Source organism: Carcharodon carcharias, chromosome 6 (genome assembly GCF_017639515.1).
Source record: "Carcharodon carcharias isolate sCarCar2 chromosome 6, sCarCar2.pri, whole genome shotgun sequence".
In the NCBI taxonomy this organism is placed as follows: Eukaryota; Metazoa; Chordata; class Chondrichthyes; order Lamniformes; family Lamnidae; genus Carcharodon; species Carcharodon carcharias.
In genome coordinates, this window is record NC_054472.1 from 192,340,056 (window position 1) to 192,360,748 (window position 20,693).

Genomic DNA, 20,693 nt, shown 5'->3' on the forward strand with positions numbered 1-20,693 from the left:
AGTATTTGAGGATCAGGATATCAAACTCGACACTAAGGTCATGTTTAACATGCAGTAGGGATCTCTGTGCACCTAACTGGCCAAACATAGTCTCCGAAGGTGCGAAAGCAGTCACAAAATACACCAACTCCATTTAGGCGGATCATTCTAAAGATTATATCCTTGGAGACTTAGACAACCTATGGCAGGCACTTCAAAGCACTAGAGAAGTAGCACCAATGCAGCCTTCACAATATCATCCAAAATCTCCAACTCATCAAGGCTCCTTTGACAGCACCTTCCAAACCCATGACCTCCACCATCTAGAAGGACAAAGGCAGCAGATAGATGGGAACACCACCACCTGGAAGATCCCCTGCTAGTCACTCACCATCCTGACATGGAAATATATCACTGTTCCTTCACTTCACTGGGTCAAAATCCTGAAACTCCCTCTCTAACAACACTGTGGGTGTACCTACACCACATGGACTGCAGCGGTTCAAGAAGGCAGCTCACCACCACCTTCTCAAGGGGCAATTAGGGATGGGCAATAAATTCTGGGCTAGGTAAAAAAAAAATCAAACATCCTTGCCAACTCATGGTAATTACTGGCTTGTAAATGACCAAAACGGAAAAAATTTCAACTTCTTCAGATTGTACTTCCACAGACACACATTAACCAGCAGCCATGCCTTCTGACTTGGCCAAGAAAAAGGCAGCAAAGAAGAAGGAAGCTGCGAAAGCTCGTCAGCGGAAACCCAAGATCGCAGATGGGCCAGAGGAAAATGGTGACGTTGGTGCAGAGGAAGTGGAAAACTCTGAAAGGCCGCAGCTGAACGGCTCTTCTGTTCATGATGCAGGTTTGGGCTTTAATTGGGGCGATGCCCAGCGTCCCTCTCTGAAGGGTCACTCTGCTATTTCCCCTACACCAGTGCAGACATTGCCCTTTCTGTAGTCTGAATGCAGTCTAATTTTTTTTTTGTAATTCAGGGTATCTGACAGAAGGTGTCAGAGTCTGTATAATAGTTAAGTGATTGGAAAAGGTAAATCTTTACATTTAAACAGCAAATAGGACAGGTTTCAAAGCAATAAAAGATCGATATCGGACTGATGATGAGGAAATGCATAGCAAAGGGGGTGCCCCCATCTGGAGTTCTGAAAGCAAGAGCATTTAAAGCAGTCGCAGCAGGGAGGAGAGGCTCCAAGCTTGGCAGAATGTCCTCCCTCACCTGCTAATCTCGTCTTGCGGTCAACCCCTGTTGTGAGGTGTATTTCAAATAGAAAAATTGAACTTTACATCTAACTGGTGTTCAAGTGAAACTCATAAGCAGTTTGGAAACTATTATTGCAAAAATAGGTGGGAAGGCAAGTGATGAGGATGACACAGAGTCTAGAGGGATATCGACAGGGTAAGTGAGTGGGCAAAAATTTGGCAGATGGAATATAATGCGGGAAAATGTGAGGTTCTGCACTTTGGCAGGAAGAATCGAGGAGCTGAATATTATTTAAATGGAGAAAGACTGCAGAAAGCTGCAACACAGAGGGATTTGGGGGTCCTCTTGCATGAATCCCAAAAAGCCAGCATACAAGTTCAGCAGGTAATAGGGAAGGCAAATGGAATGTTGGCCTTTATCTCAAAGGGAATGGAGTATAAGAATAGACAAGTCTTGCCAAAACTATACAAGACACTAGTTAGACCACACCTAGGATACTGTGAACAATTTTGGTCCCCTTATCTAAGGAGATATATACTGGCATTGGAGGCAGTCCAGAGAAGGTTCACTAGGTTTATCCCAGGTATGGAGGGATTTTCTTATGAGGAGAGGTTGAGTAGGTTGGGCCTGTACTCATTGGAGTTTAGAAGAATGAGAGGTGACCTTATTGAAACATATAAGATTCTTAGGGGGCTTGACAGATGCTGAGAGGTTGTTTCCCCTTGTGGGAGAGTCTAGGACCAGAGGACATAATCTCAAAGTAAGGGGTCAACCATTTAAAACAAAGATGAGGAGGAATTTCTTCTATCAGAGCGTAGTGAATCTGTGGGATTCTTTACCATAGAAGGCTGTAGAGGCTGGGTCATTAGTATATTCCAAGCTGAAATAGACAGATTTTTAATCAGTAAGTGAATCAGAGGTTATGTGGAAAAGGCAGGAAAGTGGAGTTGAGGATTATCAGATCAGCCATGATGTCACTGAATGGGGGAGCAGACTCGATGGGCCAAGTGGCCTACTTCTGCTCATACGTCTTATGGTCTTACAGGAAGGCACCGGGCACATCACGCAACTTAACAGGAACATACTAAGGTGTAGTTGAGTCGTCGGAGAGAATACACAAACCACTAAACACCTCACTTGTCCAGTCCTTCAAGCATCACCTGACCCACCTATGGCAGAGTTTGCAGATGTCACATTGGACTTATCTGCCATCTTAGACCCTTTAGGCTTGTTCTTCAGCTCAGTGGGTGCATTTGTTTTTAAATTTGCTCTTGGGAACTGGGAGGCAAAGGGAAGGCCATATTTATTGCCCATTAATACCAAGGCATTGATGGGCCTTCTCGTTGTTTGCCTAGTCCTTGTAGTGACAGAGGGTAAAGGAGGCTGAGGGAGAAAGAGGAGAAAATAAAAAGTTACCTGATGGTATCGTCCAATCTTGACATGTGAGTGTTTGCGAATCATTCCATCACAAGGCAAGAGCTACACAAAAGGTCAAGGAATGAAGACAAAAAAAGGTTAGTACATAATCGAGATTGCAAGGGGCAGAGATTCAGTCAATACCAAAATATCACTAGGATCTCAGAAAATTTAAAGACATTAGATGTAAAAAAGTGGGTAACTCATACACTCCTCTGTGTGAGTCAACACCGGGATTGCCAACTCACTGAGGGATGGTGCAGGGCATTCATCCAGAACAATTGCTGGGCCACTTCAGGGGACCTCAACAGTCAACTAAGGTATGGGACTGGAGTCACAAGGTACAGTAGCATAATGGTATGTTATTGGACTACTAATCCAGAGGCATAATTCAAATTCTACCATGGATACATGTGGGAATTGAAAAATTAAGTTCATAGAGCTGCAGTAAAATAGTGTCATTTTTTTAAAAAATTCATTCATGGGATGTGGGCTTCGCTGGCTGGGCCAGCATTTATTGTCCATCCCTAGTTGCCCTTGAGAAGGTGGTGGTGAGCTGCCTTCTTGAACCGCTGCAGTCCATGTGGTGTAGGTACACCCACAGTGCTGTAAGGGAGGGAGTTCCAGGATTTTGACACCGCGACAGTGAAGGAACGGTGATATATTTCCAAGTCAGGAGGGTGAGTGGCTTGGAAGGGAACTTCCAGGTGGTGGTATTCCCATCTATCTGCTGCCCTTGTCCTTCTATATGGTAGTGGTCGTGGGTTTGGAAAGTGCTATCTAAGGAGCCTTGGTGAATTCCTGCAGTGCATCACATAGACAATACACACTGCTTTGTCCTGGACGGTGTCAAGTTTCTTCAATGTTGTTGGAGCTGCACTCACCCAGGCAAGTGAGGAGTATTCCATCACATTCCTGACTTGTGTCTTGTAGATGGTGGACAGACTTTGAGGAGTCAGGAGGTGAGTTACTCATCGCACAATTCCTAGCCTCTCCCAATTTTGGCACTAGACCCCTGATGTTAATAAGGAGGACATTGCAGGGTTGATAAGGCTGAGTTTGCCATTGTTGCTTCCAGTGCCTAGTTAGATACCGGGTGGTCCGTCCGGTTTCATTCCTTTTTTTTGTGTCTTTGTAGCCATTTGCTAGGCCATTTCAGAGGGCATTTAAGAGTCAACCACATTGCTGTGGGTCTGGAGTCACATGTAGGCCAGACCAGGTAAGGATGGCAGCTATCCATCCCTGAAGGACATTGGTGAACCAGATGGGTTTTTATACCAATCGACTATGGTTTCATCATTGAGCTTTTAATTCCAGATTTTTTTTTTTTATATTGAATTCAAATTCCACCATCTGACATGGTGGGTTTCGAACCTGGGTCCCCAGAGCATTGCCCAGCAACAATACCACTATGCCATCGCCTCCCCAATGATAAAATAATGATTATGATCACAGGCCACATCAGTCTATAATGAAGAGGCAAGCTGGTCACCTCTGGGGCAGGAAAGAAACAAACGCAGTAAAGCCAAGTTCACATTTTCCACAGGCCCTTGTCAACTTTCTAGCTGGGGTGGGGAACATGAATTCAGGGCTGAGCAATCAGGACTCTGTCTTACATCCAAAGTAACTGGATGAAAAGACCAAGGTCAGTCTAATTCACTGTCTACCATCCTGACAGTTGTGTATTAGGATCTAGATATAATTTTAATTAAGTTATGTTTGTATTTGTGGGTGTTAGGAACAAGATATAGCTGAGTTTAATTTATACTTTTTTCTATGTGTGTGTTAGGAAAGGTGAAACCTGGGTTTGGGTTTCATTTTAGAGATTTTTTGAGATGGAGGCAGGAAGTCTCCAGGACCTGTTTGTAATGCTGTAATACAGATTGTTGCTCTGTGTGCTGTAATACAGAATCACACAGTGCAGAAGAGGCCCTTCAGCCCATCGAGTCTGCACCGACACGTGAGAAACACCTGACCTACCTACCTAATCCCATTTACCAGCACTTGGCCCATAGCCTTGAATGTTATGATGTGCCAAGTGCTCAATCCAGGTACTTTTTAAAGGATGTGAGGCAACCTGCCTCCACCACCCTCCCAGGCAGCGCATTCCAGACCGTCACCACCCTCGGGGTAAAAAAGTTTTTCCTCACATCCCCCCTAAACCTCCTGCCCCTCACCTTGAACTTATGCCCCCTTGTGACTGACCCTTCAACTAAGGGGAACAGCTGCTCCCTATCCACCCTGTCCATGCCCCTCAAATCTTGTACACCTCAATCAGGTCGCCCCTCAGTCTTCTCTGCTCCAACAAAACAACTCAAGTCTATCCAACCTCTCTTCATAACTTAAATGTTTCATCCCAGGCAACATCCTGGTGAATCTCCTCTGCACCCCCTCCAGTGCAATCACATCCTTCCTATAATGTGGTGACCAGAACTGCACACAGTACTCCAGCTGTGGCCTCACCAAGGTTCTATACAACTCCAACATGACCTCCCTACTTTTGTAATCTATGCCTCGATTGATAAAGGCAAGAGTGCCATATGCCTTTTTCACCACCCCACTAACATGCCCCTCCGCCTTCAGAGATCTATGGACACACACGCCAAAGTCCCTTTGTTTCTCAGAACTTCCTAGTATCATGCTGTACATTGAATACTTCCTTGTCAAATTACTCCTTCCAAAGTATCACCTCACACTTTTCAGGGTTAAATTCCATCTGCCAATTATCTGCCCATTTGACCATCCCGTCTGCTTGCATACATGCATTTTTAATGAGGTTTTATGACTCTAAGTGATGGGTTACCAAAGGGTTAGTGGTTTAGGGAGGTTAAAACAAACAAAATATAAGGAAAAATCTATGCTGTTGCTTAGCAGCAGGGGATGAGAGAGAGATCCACAGAGACAAAGGGGGAGACAGAAAGGCAGATTTTAGTTCAGTTGGTATGTGTATACCACAGAGTGAAGACAGAAAAGGTCTAAGACTCATATGTTTTGCTCTAAAAGGAATAGTGAATTTAGAGTTACTTTTCTGGATATCTCAAGCGAGGCACAATTGTGGAAGGACTTCTAGTGAATGTACAGAAGGCTACTGGAAAAGAAACCACATTGCAACTGAACCAGCTCTAGCCTTGCTGTGGAAATAGTGGTCTCTCTGCACTGGAGTGTTGGGGCTGTAATGGTATCACTGGGACAAAAGGGACAGAGTGAGTTTGAATCATTTTTTCTTGTGTGTCTGTGCTGAAATCTTTCCAACCTTTTTGTTGCCTAATTAAATATAGTTAATGTTTTCTTGTTTACTAAATGTTTAATATTTTTGTTAAAAAGTCAACAGCAGACTGTGAATCTGTTTCAGTCAGTACCTCTAGAGTTTTTTTAAAAAAAAAACGATCTATCAAGTCAGGTTCCATTGTGGGTTCTGACGTGTCCAGTAATAACATCAGCTGGGATCATAACACATGACACAATAATCACAGTGATCAATCTGTACCAATGACCCAGACAGGAGGGAGAGGAAAGTCTCCAGTGCGTCCAAAGTCCTCAGCACATTCCACATGCCAAATGTCACCTCCCGAGTTACTCTCGTATTGGTGCTCAAAGGATACTTACATCTCCTGCTAGAAGTTTGAGTAATGTAGACTTTCCAGCTCCATTGGGCCCGACCAGGGCCACCCTGGTGTCTAAATCAATACCAAACTCCAAGTTTCGGTAGATCAATGGCTGAAAAAAAAAATTATTACAAATCAATATTCCCGGGTCTGTCAAAATTCTTACCTACACCCCCCACAATCCCTCCAGCCTATGCTGCTAGGGCCTAAGATTATATCCTATCCTCAATCAAAAAAAAAATCAGCCCAGTTTCCATTGCCCTCTTTGGGCAATGCTGGTTTGGCCACTTCCATCCTGGAGGGCAGCTTTCCACACACTTAGTGATTCAGCTCTAGTACAGACAGTTAGCGTCACCAGGTATGAGTGACCATCAGATTCTAAGTGAAGCATAGCTAAAGTAGAAGAGCTGCTTGAGAACTCACCCTCATGTTAGAGTTCGTGCCAGTTGTTGAAGGTTTTACCAGTGCCGCAAACAGCAGACCAAGACACACAGGGCCCGCACACAGACTTATTTCTTTAAGTAAAATTGTCACACCGTGGTCAGCTGTGATTTCACAAATCAAGTGCTCAATTAGTCAATTTTCCCACATTTGGGCTGTGTCTAGGGAAAAGGATGTAGGATTGTAGAACACTAGTACATGCACACGTACCACTAACCCACCACCACTGTTACTTACCCCATCATTTGTGTACTTGAAGCTGACGTTCTGTACCATGATAACAGGAGGAGGAATCTTCCCACAGGAGGGGAAACAGAATGATAAAGTCTGCAAAGAGAAGACAGACAAGGGATTAGAACTGTAAAAGTGACAATTAGCAACTGTGGTATATTCATTCCATAGCCCTCCGCCCCCTCCCCCCAGAAGAGAAGACAGGAAATGAGGTGAGGTAGGGGGAGGTGGAGTTCATGCTTCTCTCCCCACCTCTTTTTTTTAAAATATACATTCAGGGGATGTGGGCATCACTGGCGAGGCCAGCATTTATTGCCCATTCCTAATTGCCCTGGTCCAGAGGGCAATTAAGAGTCAACCACATTGCTGTGGGTCTGGAGTCACATGTAGGCCAGACCAGGTAAGGGTGGCAGATTTCCTTCCCTGAAGAAATGAACACCCATTAGGTACGCATGTTGCAAATAGCCACTTGGGTGAGACACGGGAGTAACAGGTACCACACAGCATGAGCTAGCTCCTGGGGAGGTAGGGAAGGAAGAGATTTCACCCACCCACCCTGACCCCACAATGGAATATGGGAGCCACTGTGTATAAAAAGAAAATATTGAGAAAGTTACAAACCAAAAAACAGACAAGCACAGAACAAAAAAAAAGCAATGTTCAGCTATTCCTCCTCTCAGTCACTGAAAGTCCAGAGTGAGAAACAGCTACTCCTATCCTGTCCTTGATTATAATTTAACTTTGGGGTGGGGGTGGAGAGAGAAGAGACCAGGACAGCACGAATGATTCCCTATTTTGAGCTTCAAGTCCCTTTTCCCAGTTCCCCTGAAAAATGCCAATCGAGCAATGCTAGAATCCCTGGAACCCTTACCCTGCTCGGTGCACAAGTCTGAACCCTGTTGTATACGGTAGGATGTATGAGATTGTTGCCAAGGTGGACAGAAACCCAAATTCATTGTGTCAGGCACCATTCCAGCAAATTAAAAGGTGAGGGAAGCTGGGATACCACGATGTGGGGGTGCTAGGACTGAGATTTAAAAAGGTAAAAATTGCAGGAGGAAGGTCTGAGAGAAATAGGGATGGAGCAGAGTCGAATGGAAAATCTGCCTTTATGAAACTGCTGTGGTCAGAGCCTCTCACACTCACACACCCACACACACACAAACCCACCCAACACCCAACACCCCCCCGACACACAACAAACCTTGTCGCTGACAACTTTCTCTGTCAGCCCAGAGGCCATCATCTTCTGCAGGGTCTTCTCTTTGCTCTGAGCTTGTCGAGCTAACTTGGCACTGCCATGTCCGAAACGTGCAATGTAGTTCTAGAAGAAAAGGGGCAAGAGAAACCAAGGTTAGGGTCAGGGTCAAACACAGAGTATACAATGGGCAATATCAGTATAAACCCTCACCACTGCTCCTAGTTAGATCTGAGCTTAGAAACCTGACCTGGCAGTACCTGGTTGAGGGGAAAGAAAAGTACAAGGAGAGATTTGGATAAGTTGAGTAGTGTTCACAGGGTAATTTGATAAAAGATGTTTAAGTTTAGAAAGGGACATGAAAGGATAAATAGATCATTCCCAGTGGGTTGAGGGGTCTTGACTGAGGGGACATAGATGTAAGATGGAGAAGTTGATGGGATTGAAGGCCAAGGAATCCCCAGGGCCTGATAATCTACATCCCAGAGTACTTAAGGAAGTGGCCCTAGAAATAGTGGTTGCATTTGTGGTCATCTTCCGAGATTCTATAGACTCTGGAACAGTTCCTACAGATTGGAGGGTAGCTAATGTAACCCTACTATTTAAAAAGGGAGGTAGAGAGAAAACAGAGAATTATAGACCAGTCAGCCTGACATCGGTAGTGGGGAAAATTCTAGAGTCCATTATAAAAGATTTAATAGCTGAGCACGTGGAAAACAGTGGCAGAATCAGACAGAGTCAGCATGGATTTATGAAAGGGAAATTATGCTTGACAAATCTACTGGAGTTTTGCGAGGATGTAATTAGTAGAGTTGATGAGGGGGTGCCAGTGGATGTAGTTTATTTGGACTTTCAGAAGGCTTTCGACAAAGTCCCACATAAGAGATTGGCGTGTAAAATTAAAGCGCATGGGATTGGGGGGTAATGTATTGAGATGGATAGAAAACTGGTTGGCAGACAGGAAACAAAGAGTAGGATTAAATGGGTCTTTTTCCAAATGCAGGCAGTGACTAGTGGGGTACCGCAGGGATCGGTGCTGGGACCCCAGCCATTCACAATGTATATTGATTGAGATGAGGGAACTAAATGTAATATCTCCAAATTTGCAGATGACACAAAGCTGGGTGGGAGGGTGAGCTGTGAGCAAGATGCAGAAATGCTTCAGCGTGATTTGGACAAGCTGAGTGGGCAAATGCATGGCAGATACAGTATAATGTGGATAAATGTGAGGTTATCCACTTTGGTAGCAAAAACAGGAAGGCTGATTATCTGAATGGCTATAAATTGAGTGTGGGGAACATGCAATGAGACCTGGGTGTCCTTGTACACCAGTCGCTGAAGGTAAACATGCAGGTACAGCAGGCAGTAAAGAAGGCAAAGGGCGTGTTGGCCTTTGTAGCAAGAGGATTCGAGCAAGGATGTCTTGCTACAATTATATAGGGCCTTGATGAGACCACATCTGGAATATTGTGCGCAGTTTTGGTCTCCTTATCAGAGGAAGGATGTTCTTGCTATAGAGGGAGTGCAGTGAAGATTTACCAGATTAATTCCTGGGATGGTGGGACTGACAAATGAAGAGATATTTAGTCGGTTAGGATTATATTCGCTAGTGTTCAGAAAAATGAGGGGGATCTCATAGAAACCTAACAGGACTAGACAGGGTAGATGCAGGAAGGATGTTCCCGATGGTGGGGGAGTCCAGAACCAGGGGTCGCAGCCTGAGGATACGGGGTAGACCATTTAGGACTGAGATGAGGAGAAATTTCTTCACCCAGAGAGTGGTGAGCCTGTGGAATTCACTACCACAGAAAGTAGTTGAGACCAAAACATTGTATGTTTTCAAGAAGGAGTTAGATATAGCTCTTGGGGTGAAAGGAATCAAAGGATATGGGGGAAAAGCAGGAGCAGGCTATTGAGTTAGATGATCAGCCTTGATCACAATGAATGGCAGAGCAGGCTCAAAGGGCCGAATGGCCTACTCCTGCTCCTATTTTCTATGTTCCTATGTAAGATGAAATACAAGAGGTTCCGGTTAGAGTGTTGTGAGGCTGCAGAATTCACTCCTGGAGTGAATGGTTGAAGCAGAGACCATGTCAACAGATGAGATGGGGAGGGTGAGGAAAGGAGGGTGAAGGGATAAAGGAACAGGACAGGTACATGGGATTAGGATATAGTTCAAGTAAAGAATCAACACCAGCTCAGTCTGGCTGACATGAACATCCCGTTTCCAGGTTGTGATTTCTACATAAATTTTGTCAACCTAAACGCACCTCATTCATGCAATTTCTTAATGGGTCCAGAGTTTGATAGAAACTATAGATGATCTCATTGAAACCTACAAGATGCTTAAAGGGAGAGACAGAGTAGATGCAGGTAAGACGTTTCCCCTGGTTAGAGAATCTAGAACCAGGGGACACAATTTCAAAATAAGGGGGAAGCCACTTAGGACCAAGGTGAGGAGAAATTTCTTTACTCAGGACGTTGTGAAACATTGGAATTCTCTATCCCAGAGGGCTGTGGAAGCTCAGTCATTGAGTATGTTTAAGGTAGAAATCGATAGATTTCTGATTGAGAATAATGTAAAGGGTTATGGGGATAGCGTGGGTAAAAGGCATTGAAGCGTTTGATCAGCCATGATCGCATTGAATGGCAGAGCAGGCTCGATGGGCTGAATGGCCCTCTCCTGTTCCTATGAAACCAGATAGGTTAACCAGTTCAGGTGAATGGGATTCTACCTGAAAGTTACTCCATCTTCTCTCTTCTAAATGCTGAAGAATCTGCTAATCATTCCCACCCACTACCATGTGCTCACCTTCATGTGTGAGATCTGATCTTGTTCCCAGTTGAACCGTTTCATCTGGTTCTCCTCCAGTTCCAGCCTGGTCTTCACATATTGGTCATAGTTACCCTGAAACACAAACCACACCCAATAACTCCAATTCTATTTATTAGCGCCCTAGATTTTAATATTGGTGTCACTTTAAAACCAGCAGTAACCAGCTTCAAATAAATCTGGACAGTCAAGTCTAGGAACAGGATTTCAATTTTATGTGACATGTTTATCACATTGATATTAAAATCAGATTCTTAAAGTTCCTTCTCAGGATGTTGATGTTTCCAGCATTTTTAGATTTTTGGAAATATATCTGTGTGAAGAAACCCGTTTCACTTTAGGCACTGGTGTCAGTGCAGGGTTAGATACAGAGCAAAGCTGTTATCGAAAAATATCTAAACCCTAACCTTGAAACAGCATCAATGTGGCCTTATTTCCCACACCACTTGTTTTTTTTCGTTCTTTCGTTCATTGGATGTAGTTCAGCCAGCATTTATTGCCAATCCCTAATTGTCCTTCTCCAGAGGCCATTTAAAAATCAACCACATTGCTGTGGGTTTGGAGTCACATGTAGACCAGACCAGGTAAGGACAGTAGATTTCCTTCCCTAAAGGACATTAGTTAACCTGTTGGGTTCTTACAACAATCGACAATGGTTTCGTGGTCATCATTATAGACTTCTATTTCCAGAATTTTATTGAATCCAAATTTCACCATCTGCTGTGGTGGGATTCGAACCCAGGTCCCCAGAGCATCACCCTGGGTCTCTGGATTACTAGCCCAGTGACATTATGGGACTCTCTCCATGGGACTTCCTACAGGATTGGGTTGATTTAATGTCAAGAGTCAGGTTAGTTTTTCCAATTCTGATTGCTCCTGGAATGTCTGATTCAGTTTCAGACCCGAGTACTCACTGTGTAATACTTGAGCTTGCGGTTGTGCATGTGAATGATATTGTTGCAAACTCCATTCAGGAAGTCCTGGGAATGAGATATCAGCACAAGGATCCTGGAGAATCTGGGGGGAAAAAAAATTAGTTTAGTTAAAAATTCGTATCACAAATACTTCTCCAGTCCTCCCAGCAGCTGTGGCGTTCCCGTGGTCTATTTACACACGCATCAATCAGCAGCCTTACTAGGTGCTCACAAAGTGACTTCGACATCCCAAGAATTCAGTGAAAACAAATTGCAGAAAGAGAACACTTTACCCAGTAACTCCCTGCCCCGAGAGTCACACGTTCACACTGAGCCCCTGATGTTCTCGGCACCAGCGGCTCTCATCTCAATGAGAACAACACTCACTTCAAGAAGCTGACAAAATTCCAAAGAAACCAATCACCACCATGATAAAGAGAAGGCAAGAACAGAAACCACCTGCATGTCAGGAGCTCCAGGAGCAGTCCAGATCAGCAGGCTGGATTGTGGAGTGTACACCTGGCCGTGTGAGTGTGTGTATCTGCCCACCTCAGCAGGCTGCACTCAGACAGTTTATTCATCTGCTTCTGGGATGTCAACTGTAACGACTGTGGCAAGGAGTCAGCACTTTGAGGGGAGGGGAAAAGTAGGTCAGGCATTTAACACCTTCCCAAACCCAGAAAACTGTCTGCCAAACTTTCCGAGTCAGTAAAATATTCCAGCTCCTGCAGGCATGCAATCTTCAACCTCAGCGTATTTCTTGTTAAAATGGCACCTCTGCCTTTGCTTCATTTTCCTCACTATCCATCGCCAGCAAAAATCTATTCCTCTCAGGCTTGAAAATTGCAACTGTCCTGAGCGTCCACGCACAGACTTTTGGGAGGGGCATGTTCCAGGTTTCCACTAACCCTTGTGTGGAAAATCTTCCTAATCTCACTCCTGAACAGCCTGGTTCTCATTTTAAGGTGGTATGTCATTGCTCTCGACTCCTCCACCAGAGTAGAAGTATTTGTGTTTACCCATGAGAGTGCTTTACTTCCTTGGTTGCCAAAGATAGCTGTTTGTTAGCTAAACGGTGCTTTCAGAGAGCCGGTACAGACTTGATGGGCTGAATGGCCTCCTTCTGTGCTACAACCATTCTACGATCACAAGTAAACACACCCATATTCACCGCAATACACGAGTGTGTACAGCACCCAAGGTACTCCCACACTTGCCCTAGAATTACACCAAAAACATTCTTGCCAATGCAACTCAAGTCTGAATCCATCACTGCAGTCCTGCCTTACATTACACTTTACACACGCTTCACGATGAAGTTGCTGCAACAGCACTGCAAAACCAAAGCAAAGAGCCACTTACGATTTCAGTTCTTCTTCTAGCCACACACAGGCATCCAGATCAAGATGATTAGTGGGTTCGTCTAACAACAGCATGAAGGGTTTAATAAATAGTGCTCTGGAAAATAGAAAAACCACAGCAATCAAAAACAACCAGGAACATACAACTGGGATCAGTTGCAATAAACTGGCCCAGAGTGTAAATTGGGAAATAGTTAACGATGGCAACTGCAGCACTAGACCTCACAGCCAGGTGCTGCTGAAGGGGGAGTACCGAGGCACAACCCTAGAACCAGCCAAACCCACTCTCACCAGCACTGGCCACAAGTTCGATGATAACTTTTTGGTATATCCTACCTAAACTTAAATTCAGCTATTGGCATAAAATTTTGAAAGTATTGGAGAATTGTAACTCACTATCTACCAATTCTAATAAGGAGTCGACAGTGCCAGGAAAAGGAGAATCAGAATGCATCAAGCGAGACTCACGGCAGAGACCTGCTTTCCAAAGAACCTGATCATCTCTCCAAACATTAAGGTTGTGAAGTTCTGGGGTAATAAACCCAATGCGGCTGAGGGACTGGGAAGCGAATGAGGAAGCAGATTGAGTATCCAGATACCTCTGCCCACAACAACCAGGTCAGGGAGAGAGGGGTGGGAGTAAAGGAAAGAGGGGAGCAGAAGTCAGGAGTGGAAAAGTGCAATCCAGTTTATTTTGAAGTTACATGTTAAGCCCCTGCCCTCCCTGCAGCACCTAATCACCATCTCATGCTTAATTACCTGGCCAGTGCCACTCTCATCCTCCAGCCTCCACTAAAATCCTTCATCATCTTCCGTTGCATGGCTGGTGAGAATCCGAGACCATGCAGAATCCGTGATGCTCGCACTTCTGCCTTGTCTGCATCCAATTCCTCCAAACGCTCATAGATTTGTAAAAGCTTCTCGCATTCAGCTAGAGGGAAAGTTCAAGGTCAGAAGGTAAAGTCCAGCTCGGTATAGACAAAACAATTTGTACTGGTCACAATGCACAACCACTGACCAGCCACAGTTAGTAACATTCTCCACAAGCTGCAGTGACAGTACTGAGCTTGAACATGGCAGAGTAAAAAACTACATCTTTCACACTTCATCACACACTGATCTCTTAACAAAACTGCTGTAAATGCAAAGGCTGCACATACAAAGCAAAGAAAACCTAGTCCAACACATTGTCCAGCATTAATGTAATGCAGAGGGAAATCGCAGGACAATTACCCAGCACAGCTCTGCTCCCAGCCTATTTATAAAGCAAGGGCTTCAGAAGTTCGGATACAGGAAATGCACCATCATCTTGCTCCCCAGTCTCCTCACATTGGTCTGCCAGAGGCCTGGACAGATTTCCCATGACCAGCTCCCACGTCAGTGCTTCACAATGCAGACACAGTACCCCAGCCATTAAACAGTTCACAGGAGAAGGCTGGTCCAACAGTACCCAGAGAGGGGCAAGGAGAGAATTACAGCACACAGTTTACATAGACTGTGGCTCTGTTGGTAGCACTCTCGCCTCAATCACGAGGTTCTGAGTTCAAGTCCCACTCCAGGGCACAAAAATCATGGTTAACACTACTGAGCGAGCAATGCTGTCTTTCTGATGAAACATTAAATCGAGGTCCATCTGCCTGCTCAGGCGGATGTAAAAGATCCCACAGCACTATTTCACTGAAGAGCAGGGGAGTTATCCCTGGTGTCTTGGCCAATATCTATCCCTCAATCAACACAGAGATTTATTTAATCATCATCACATTGTTAACCACATACATAAATGTTGGCACAATACGGATGCAGAACCAATGCAGAAGCAACTCCCTGTAAATGCGCACTCAGGAGCTTACAACACTAACTCCTGATGCTGACTGGCCAGGTGCTGGGAACAGTTGCATGTGCACACTTGGCCCGCATTGCAGCTCCCAACAAAAGCCCTGGTAATGTAAGTCCTCTTTGCTAAATAGTTCTCCCACAACCAGAGGGTGTTTGCCAGGGGGTGTTTGCCTGCCTTTGATGCAAATCCAGACACAGCTTTAAAGATAAATCTCAATCAAGACTTCAATTTGTAACTGTTCAAAAACTGCTTCTTCCTCCAAGTTTCAGCTGTCTAATATTTTAGTGATTTCTGCAGAGATAATTCAATTGGCACTTATGGAAAGTGTTCAATCCCATTTGGGGTGCAGCCTTTCAGCTGAATAAACTGGAGCCATGTCTTTGAAAAAAATATTTGGAAACGTTTACAACTTGCTTAAAATCTTGTGGAAATGCAGAATTTTGACAAGTGCAAACCCTGAGAATAGAGGTCTACACTGGAGTGTTGATTTGGGCTGCATTGGAGTGCTTCAGTTGGAGTTTGGCGAGAGGGGACTTTTAAGGGTTAACTTCTATCTGTAGTCTAATCTTTCTTTAATTTAGCAACTAAAAGTTGCTCTTTGGTTTGGGGGAAGGTGAGTCTTAGTCCAGCTTTAAAACAGGGGTTATACAGGCTCTGCTTGCAGCTGCAGCTAGTTAATTAGTTAACTGGCTTAAACATGTTTTCAGAAGCTAGATTCAGACAGCATAAAAGCAAGCCATCTACAGTGCTGCTTTTGGCTTGGCCTAAATAGCCAAGTGGTTATGGTACTGGGTTTGTAACCCCAAGATCAAAAGTTCAAATCTCACAATGGCAAACTATGAAACAATGTAAATTCATCTGAAACAGATGGAAATGGGTTTGTACTTGAAAGAGTTACAGTGCTGCTTTTGTCTGCACTAGAGTGCAGTATTGGGCTGCATTTGAGTACTTCAGTTGGAGTTTAGCGAGAGAGGGAGTTCACTGAGGGAAAGAGGAATCCTTTAATTTTCTGCCTTTCCACAGTGAGAGGAGTGGTGGCCTTGGTAAGTAGGACCTGGTGAGTATTTCTTCTGTCCTTAATATTCTCTAAACTAGAAGTCAAAGTAAAGGAAGTAATTTATGATAAAGTCATGGCAGGGCAGCTCTGACAAGTAGAATGTTCCTCCTGTGTAATGTGGGAAGTCAGGAACACTTCCTGTGCAGGAAGTGCCTCCAGCTGAAGCTACTCTAAATCCGTGTTTTGGAACTCAGTCGCTGTGGGGCATCTGCAAGGATGAGATCTTCGTGGATAGCACGTACAGAGACGTGGTTACACCACAGGTAAAGAGTACACAGGCAGAAAGGGAACAGGTGGCTGCCAGACACAGTAAAAGCACTAGGCAGGTAGTGCTGGGTGCTCTCCCTCTCTAGCGGATTATCCGATTTGGATACTGCTGGGTGAGATGCTTTCTCAGGAGATGCAACAAGAGCCAAGTCTGTGGTACCACAAATGGCTCAGAAAAAAATAGTGGGAGAGCAATAGTGATAGGGAATTCTACCGTAAGGGGAACACGATATTTCTTGACACCAGCATAGTATGTTGTCTCACTGGTGCCAGGGTCAAGGGTGTCACTGAGCGGCTGCCGGATATTGTGAAGGGGGAGGGTGAACAGCCCGGGGTTCTGGTCCATATTGGTACCAACATTAGGTAAAATGAGGGAAGAGGATCTGAAAGCAGAATAGAGGGAGCTAGGAAATAAATTAAAAAGCAGGACCTCAAAAGGGTAATAATCTCAGGATTACTCCCCTTGCTAGTGAGATCAAGAATAGAAGAATAGACCAAATAAATGTGTGGCTGGAGAGATGGTGGAGGAGAGAGGGGTTTAGATTCCTGAGGCATGGGACCGATTCTGGGGAAGGTGGGACTAGTACAAGCTGGATGGGTTGCACCCCAGCAGGACCGGGACCAATATCCTCACAGGGGCTTTCGCTAGTACTGTGGGGGAGGGTTTAAACTAGATTGGCAGGGGGATGGGAACCTGAACGGGGAAATGAGAGGGCAAGAAAGATAGGAATGAAAAACAGAAAACTCAGACGTTTATTGCACAGGAGATGGCCATTCAGCCCATCGTGTTCACGCCGATCAAAGATCTGACTGCACTAATCCCATTTTCCAGTGCTTGGCCCATAACCCTGGAGGCTATGGCATCAAAGTTAATATCTAAATACTTCTTAAATGTTACGAGCATTTCTGACTCAACCACCCTTTCAGGCAGTGAGTTCCAGATTCCCATCACCCTCTGGGTATAAACATTTCTCCTCAACCCTCCTCTTAGTCTTCTACCTCTTACCTTAAGTCTATACCCCCTGGTTATTGACCCTTTTACTAATGGAAAAAGTGCCTTCCTATCCACCCTATCTATACCCCGCTCAATCTTATACACCTCTATCAGGTCTCCTCTCAACCTTCGGTGCTCCAAGGAAAACAACCCCAGCCTATCCAATCTTTCCTCATAGCTCAGACCCTCCAGCCCAGGCAGCAACCTGGTAAATCTCCTCTGCACCCTCTCCAGTGCAATCACATCCTTCCTATAATGTGGTGACCAGAACCGCATGCAGTACTCTAGCTGTGGCCTAACCAGTGTTTTATACAGTTCCAGCATAACCTCCCTGCTCTTGTATTGTACGCCTCGGCTAATAAAGGCAAGTATCCTATACGCCTTCTTAACCACCTTATCTACCTGCCCTGTTACCTTCAGGGATCTGTGGATATGCACACCAAGGTCCCTCTGATCTTCAGTGCTTTCCAGGGTCCTACCATTCACACTGTAAGCCCTAGTAGAAAGCAAAAGTGGAAGGCAGAGGAAACAAGGGCTAGTAGAAAATAGGACCACAGTACAAAACAAGATGTGTAAAAATGTTTAAAAGACAAGTCTAAAGGCACGGTATCTGAATGCACAGAGCATTCACAATGAGGTAGACGATTAACAGCACAAATAGGTGTAAACAGGTACAACGTGATTGCGATTAGGCAGACATGGCCCTAGTGTGACCAAGGCTGGGAACTGAATATCCAAGGGTACTCGATATTTAGGAAGGACAGGTAAAAAGGAAAAGGAGGTGGGGTGGCATTGTTAATTAAGGATGAAATCAGTGCAATAGTTAAGGGGGATATTGGCTCAGAAAATCTAAATGTAGAATCCGTCTGGGTGGAGCTAAGAAGCAACAAGGGGCAGAAAACCTTAGTGGGAGTTATCTATAGGCAACAGTGATAAGGCAATGGCATTAAACAGGAAATTAGAGAAGCATGTAACAAGGGTGCTACAGTAATCATGGTGACTTTTAATCTACATATAGACTGGGCAAAACAAATTAGCAATAATACTGTGGCTGATGAATTCCTGGAGTACGTGCGAGATGGGTTTTTTTTTAAGACCAGTAACGTCTAGGAACTAACTAGAGAATAGGCTACCCTAGATTTGGTATTGCACAACGAGAAGGGATTATTTAATAATTTTGTTCCTTTAAGAGAACAATGACCATGACATGATAGAATCCTTCATTAGGTTGGAAAGTGAAGTAGTCTGATCTGAAACTCGGGTCCTAAATCTAAACAAAGGAAGCTAAGAAGGTATGAGGCATGAGCTGGCTAAGATAGATTGGGGAATGTCATTAAAAGGCATGGCAGTGGATAGGCAATGGTAATATTTAAGGAACAAATGTATGCATTGCAACAGTTACACATTCCTTTCTGGCACAAAAACCACAGGAAAAGGCCCAACCATGGCTAACAAGAGAAAGTAAGGACAGTATTAGATCCAAAGAGGAGTCATATAATGTTGCCAGAAAAAGCAGCAAACCTGAGGATTGGGAGCAGTTTAGAAGTCAGCAAAGGAGGACCAAGGGATTGATTAAGAGAGGAAAAATAGAGTAAACTTGCCAGAAACATAAAAGCGGATTGTAAAAGCTTCTATAAGTATGTAAAAAGAAAAAGATTACTGAAGACAAACGTAGGCCCCTTACAGTCTGAAACAGGAGAATTTATAATGGTGAACAAGGAAATGACAGAGCAATTAAACAACTGCTTTAGTTGTCTTCACGGGACACAAATAACTTCTAGAAATGCTAGGGAATGAAGGGGCTGGTGAGGAAGAGGAATTGAAGGAAATTAGTATTACTAAAACAATAGTGCTGGAGAAATTAATGGGACTGAAAGCCGATAAATTCCCAGGGTCCGATAATCTACGTCCTGGATGCAAGAAGAGGTGGTTATGGAAGTAAGATGTGTTGGCTGTCATCTTCCAAAATTCTGTAGGATTCTGGAATATTCCCAGCAGATTGGAGGGTGGCAAATGTAACCCCACTATTTAAAAAGGGAGGAAGAAAACTGTGAATTACAGACCAGTTAGCCTAACCTAAGTAGTAGGGAAAATGCTACAGTCTTATCATAAAGGATGTGATAACAGGAGATTTAGAAAATATCAACAGGATTAGACAATGTCAACATTGCCGGAATATTGTCAGGGCCCATAGCCTTTGCAGTATCCAGTGTCTTCAGCCGTTTCTTGATATCATGTGGAGTGAATTGAATTAGATGAAGATTGGCATCTGTGATGCTGGGGACCTCCAGAGGCCAAGATGGATCATTCACTTGGCACTTCTGGCTGAAGATTGTAGCAAATGTTTCAGCCTTATCTTTTGCACTGATGTGCTGGGCTCCTCCATCATTAAGGATGGGGATATTTGTGGAGCCTCTTCCTTCTCCAGTGAGTTGTTTAATCGTCCACTACCATTCACGACTGGATGTGACAGGACTGCAGAGCTCAGGTCTGAGCCGTTGGTTGTGGGATCACTTAGCCCTGTCTATCACTTGCGCCTTATGTTGTTTGGCATGCTAGTCCTGTGTTATAGCTTCACTAGGTTGATGTCTCATTTGTGTGTGCCTGGTGCTGCTCCTGGCATGCCCTCCCGTACTCTTCATTGAACCAGGGTTGATGCCCTGGCTTGATGGTAATGGTAGAGTGGGGGAAACGTCAGGCCATGAGATTACAGATTGTGTTTGAGTACAATTCTGCAGCTGCTGATGGCCCACAGCACCTCATGGATGCCCAGTCTTGAGTTGCTAGGTCTGTTTGAAATCTATTCCATTTAGCACAGTGGTAGTGCCACACATGATGGAGGGTATCTTCAATATGAAGCCGGGACTTCATCTCCACAAAAACCGTGCAGTGGTAACTCCTACCAATACTATCATGGACAAATGCATTTGTGGCAGGTAGATAGGCGAGGATGAGGTAGTGTGTTTTTCCCTCTTGTTGGTTCCCTCACCACCTGCCACAGACCCAGTCTAGCAGCTATGTCCTTTAGGACTCAGCCAGTCGGTCAGTAGTGGTGCTACCGAGCCACTCTTGGTGATGGACATTGAAGTCCCTCACCCAGAGTACATTCTGCGCCCTTGTCACCATCCAAGTGGTGTTCAACGTAGAGGTGCACTGATTCGTCAGCTGAGGGAGTGGGTACGTGCTAATCAGCAGGAGCTTTCCTTGCCCATGTTTGACCTGATGCCGTGAGACTTCATGGGGTCCGCAGTCGGTGTTGAGGACTCCCTCCCGACCGTATACCTTTACGCTGCCATCTCTGTGGGATGGGGATGGTGGTGTCTGGGACATTATCTGTAAGGTA

At 44.7% G+C, this 20,693-nt stretch overlaps 1 protein-coding gene across 1 annotated transcript in view; it reads right to left on the reverse strand.

Annotated features, from left to right (window-relative positions):
* The window catches only part of abcf2a (ATP-binding cassette, sub-family F (GCN20), member 2a), a 61,174-nt gene that overhangs the window by 14,103 nt on the left and 26,378 nt on the right, over nt 1-20,693 (reverse strand). Inside the window, exons 5-12 of the mRNA XM_041190146.1 lie at nt 13,955-14,126; nt 13,197-13,292; nt 11,835-11,937; nt 10,900-10,995; nt 8,094-8,213; nt 6,896-6,985; nt 6,219-6,329; nt 2,613-2,675 (exon numbers count right to left, since the gene is read on the reverse strand). Coding sequence (XP_041046080.1) covers nt 2,613-2,675; nt 6,219-6,329; nt 6,896-6,985; nt 8,094-8,213; nt 10,900-10,995; nt 11,835-11,937; nt 13,197-13,292; nt 13,955-14,126 — 851 coding nt within the window. The remainder of the gene's footprint in view (nt 1-2,612; nt 2,676-6,218; nt 6,330-6,895; nt 6,986-8,093; nt 8,214-10,899; nt 10,996-11,834; nt 11,938-13,196; nt 13,293-13,954; nt 14,127-20,693) is intronic.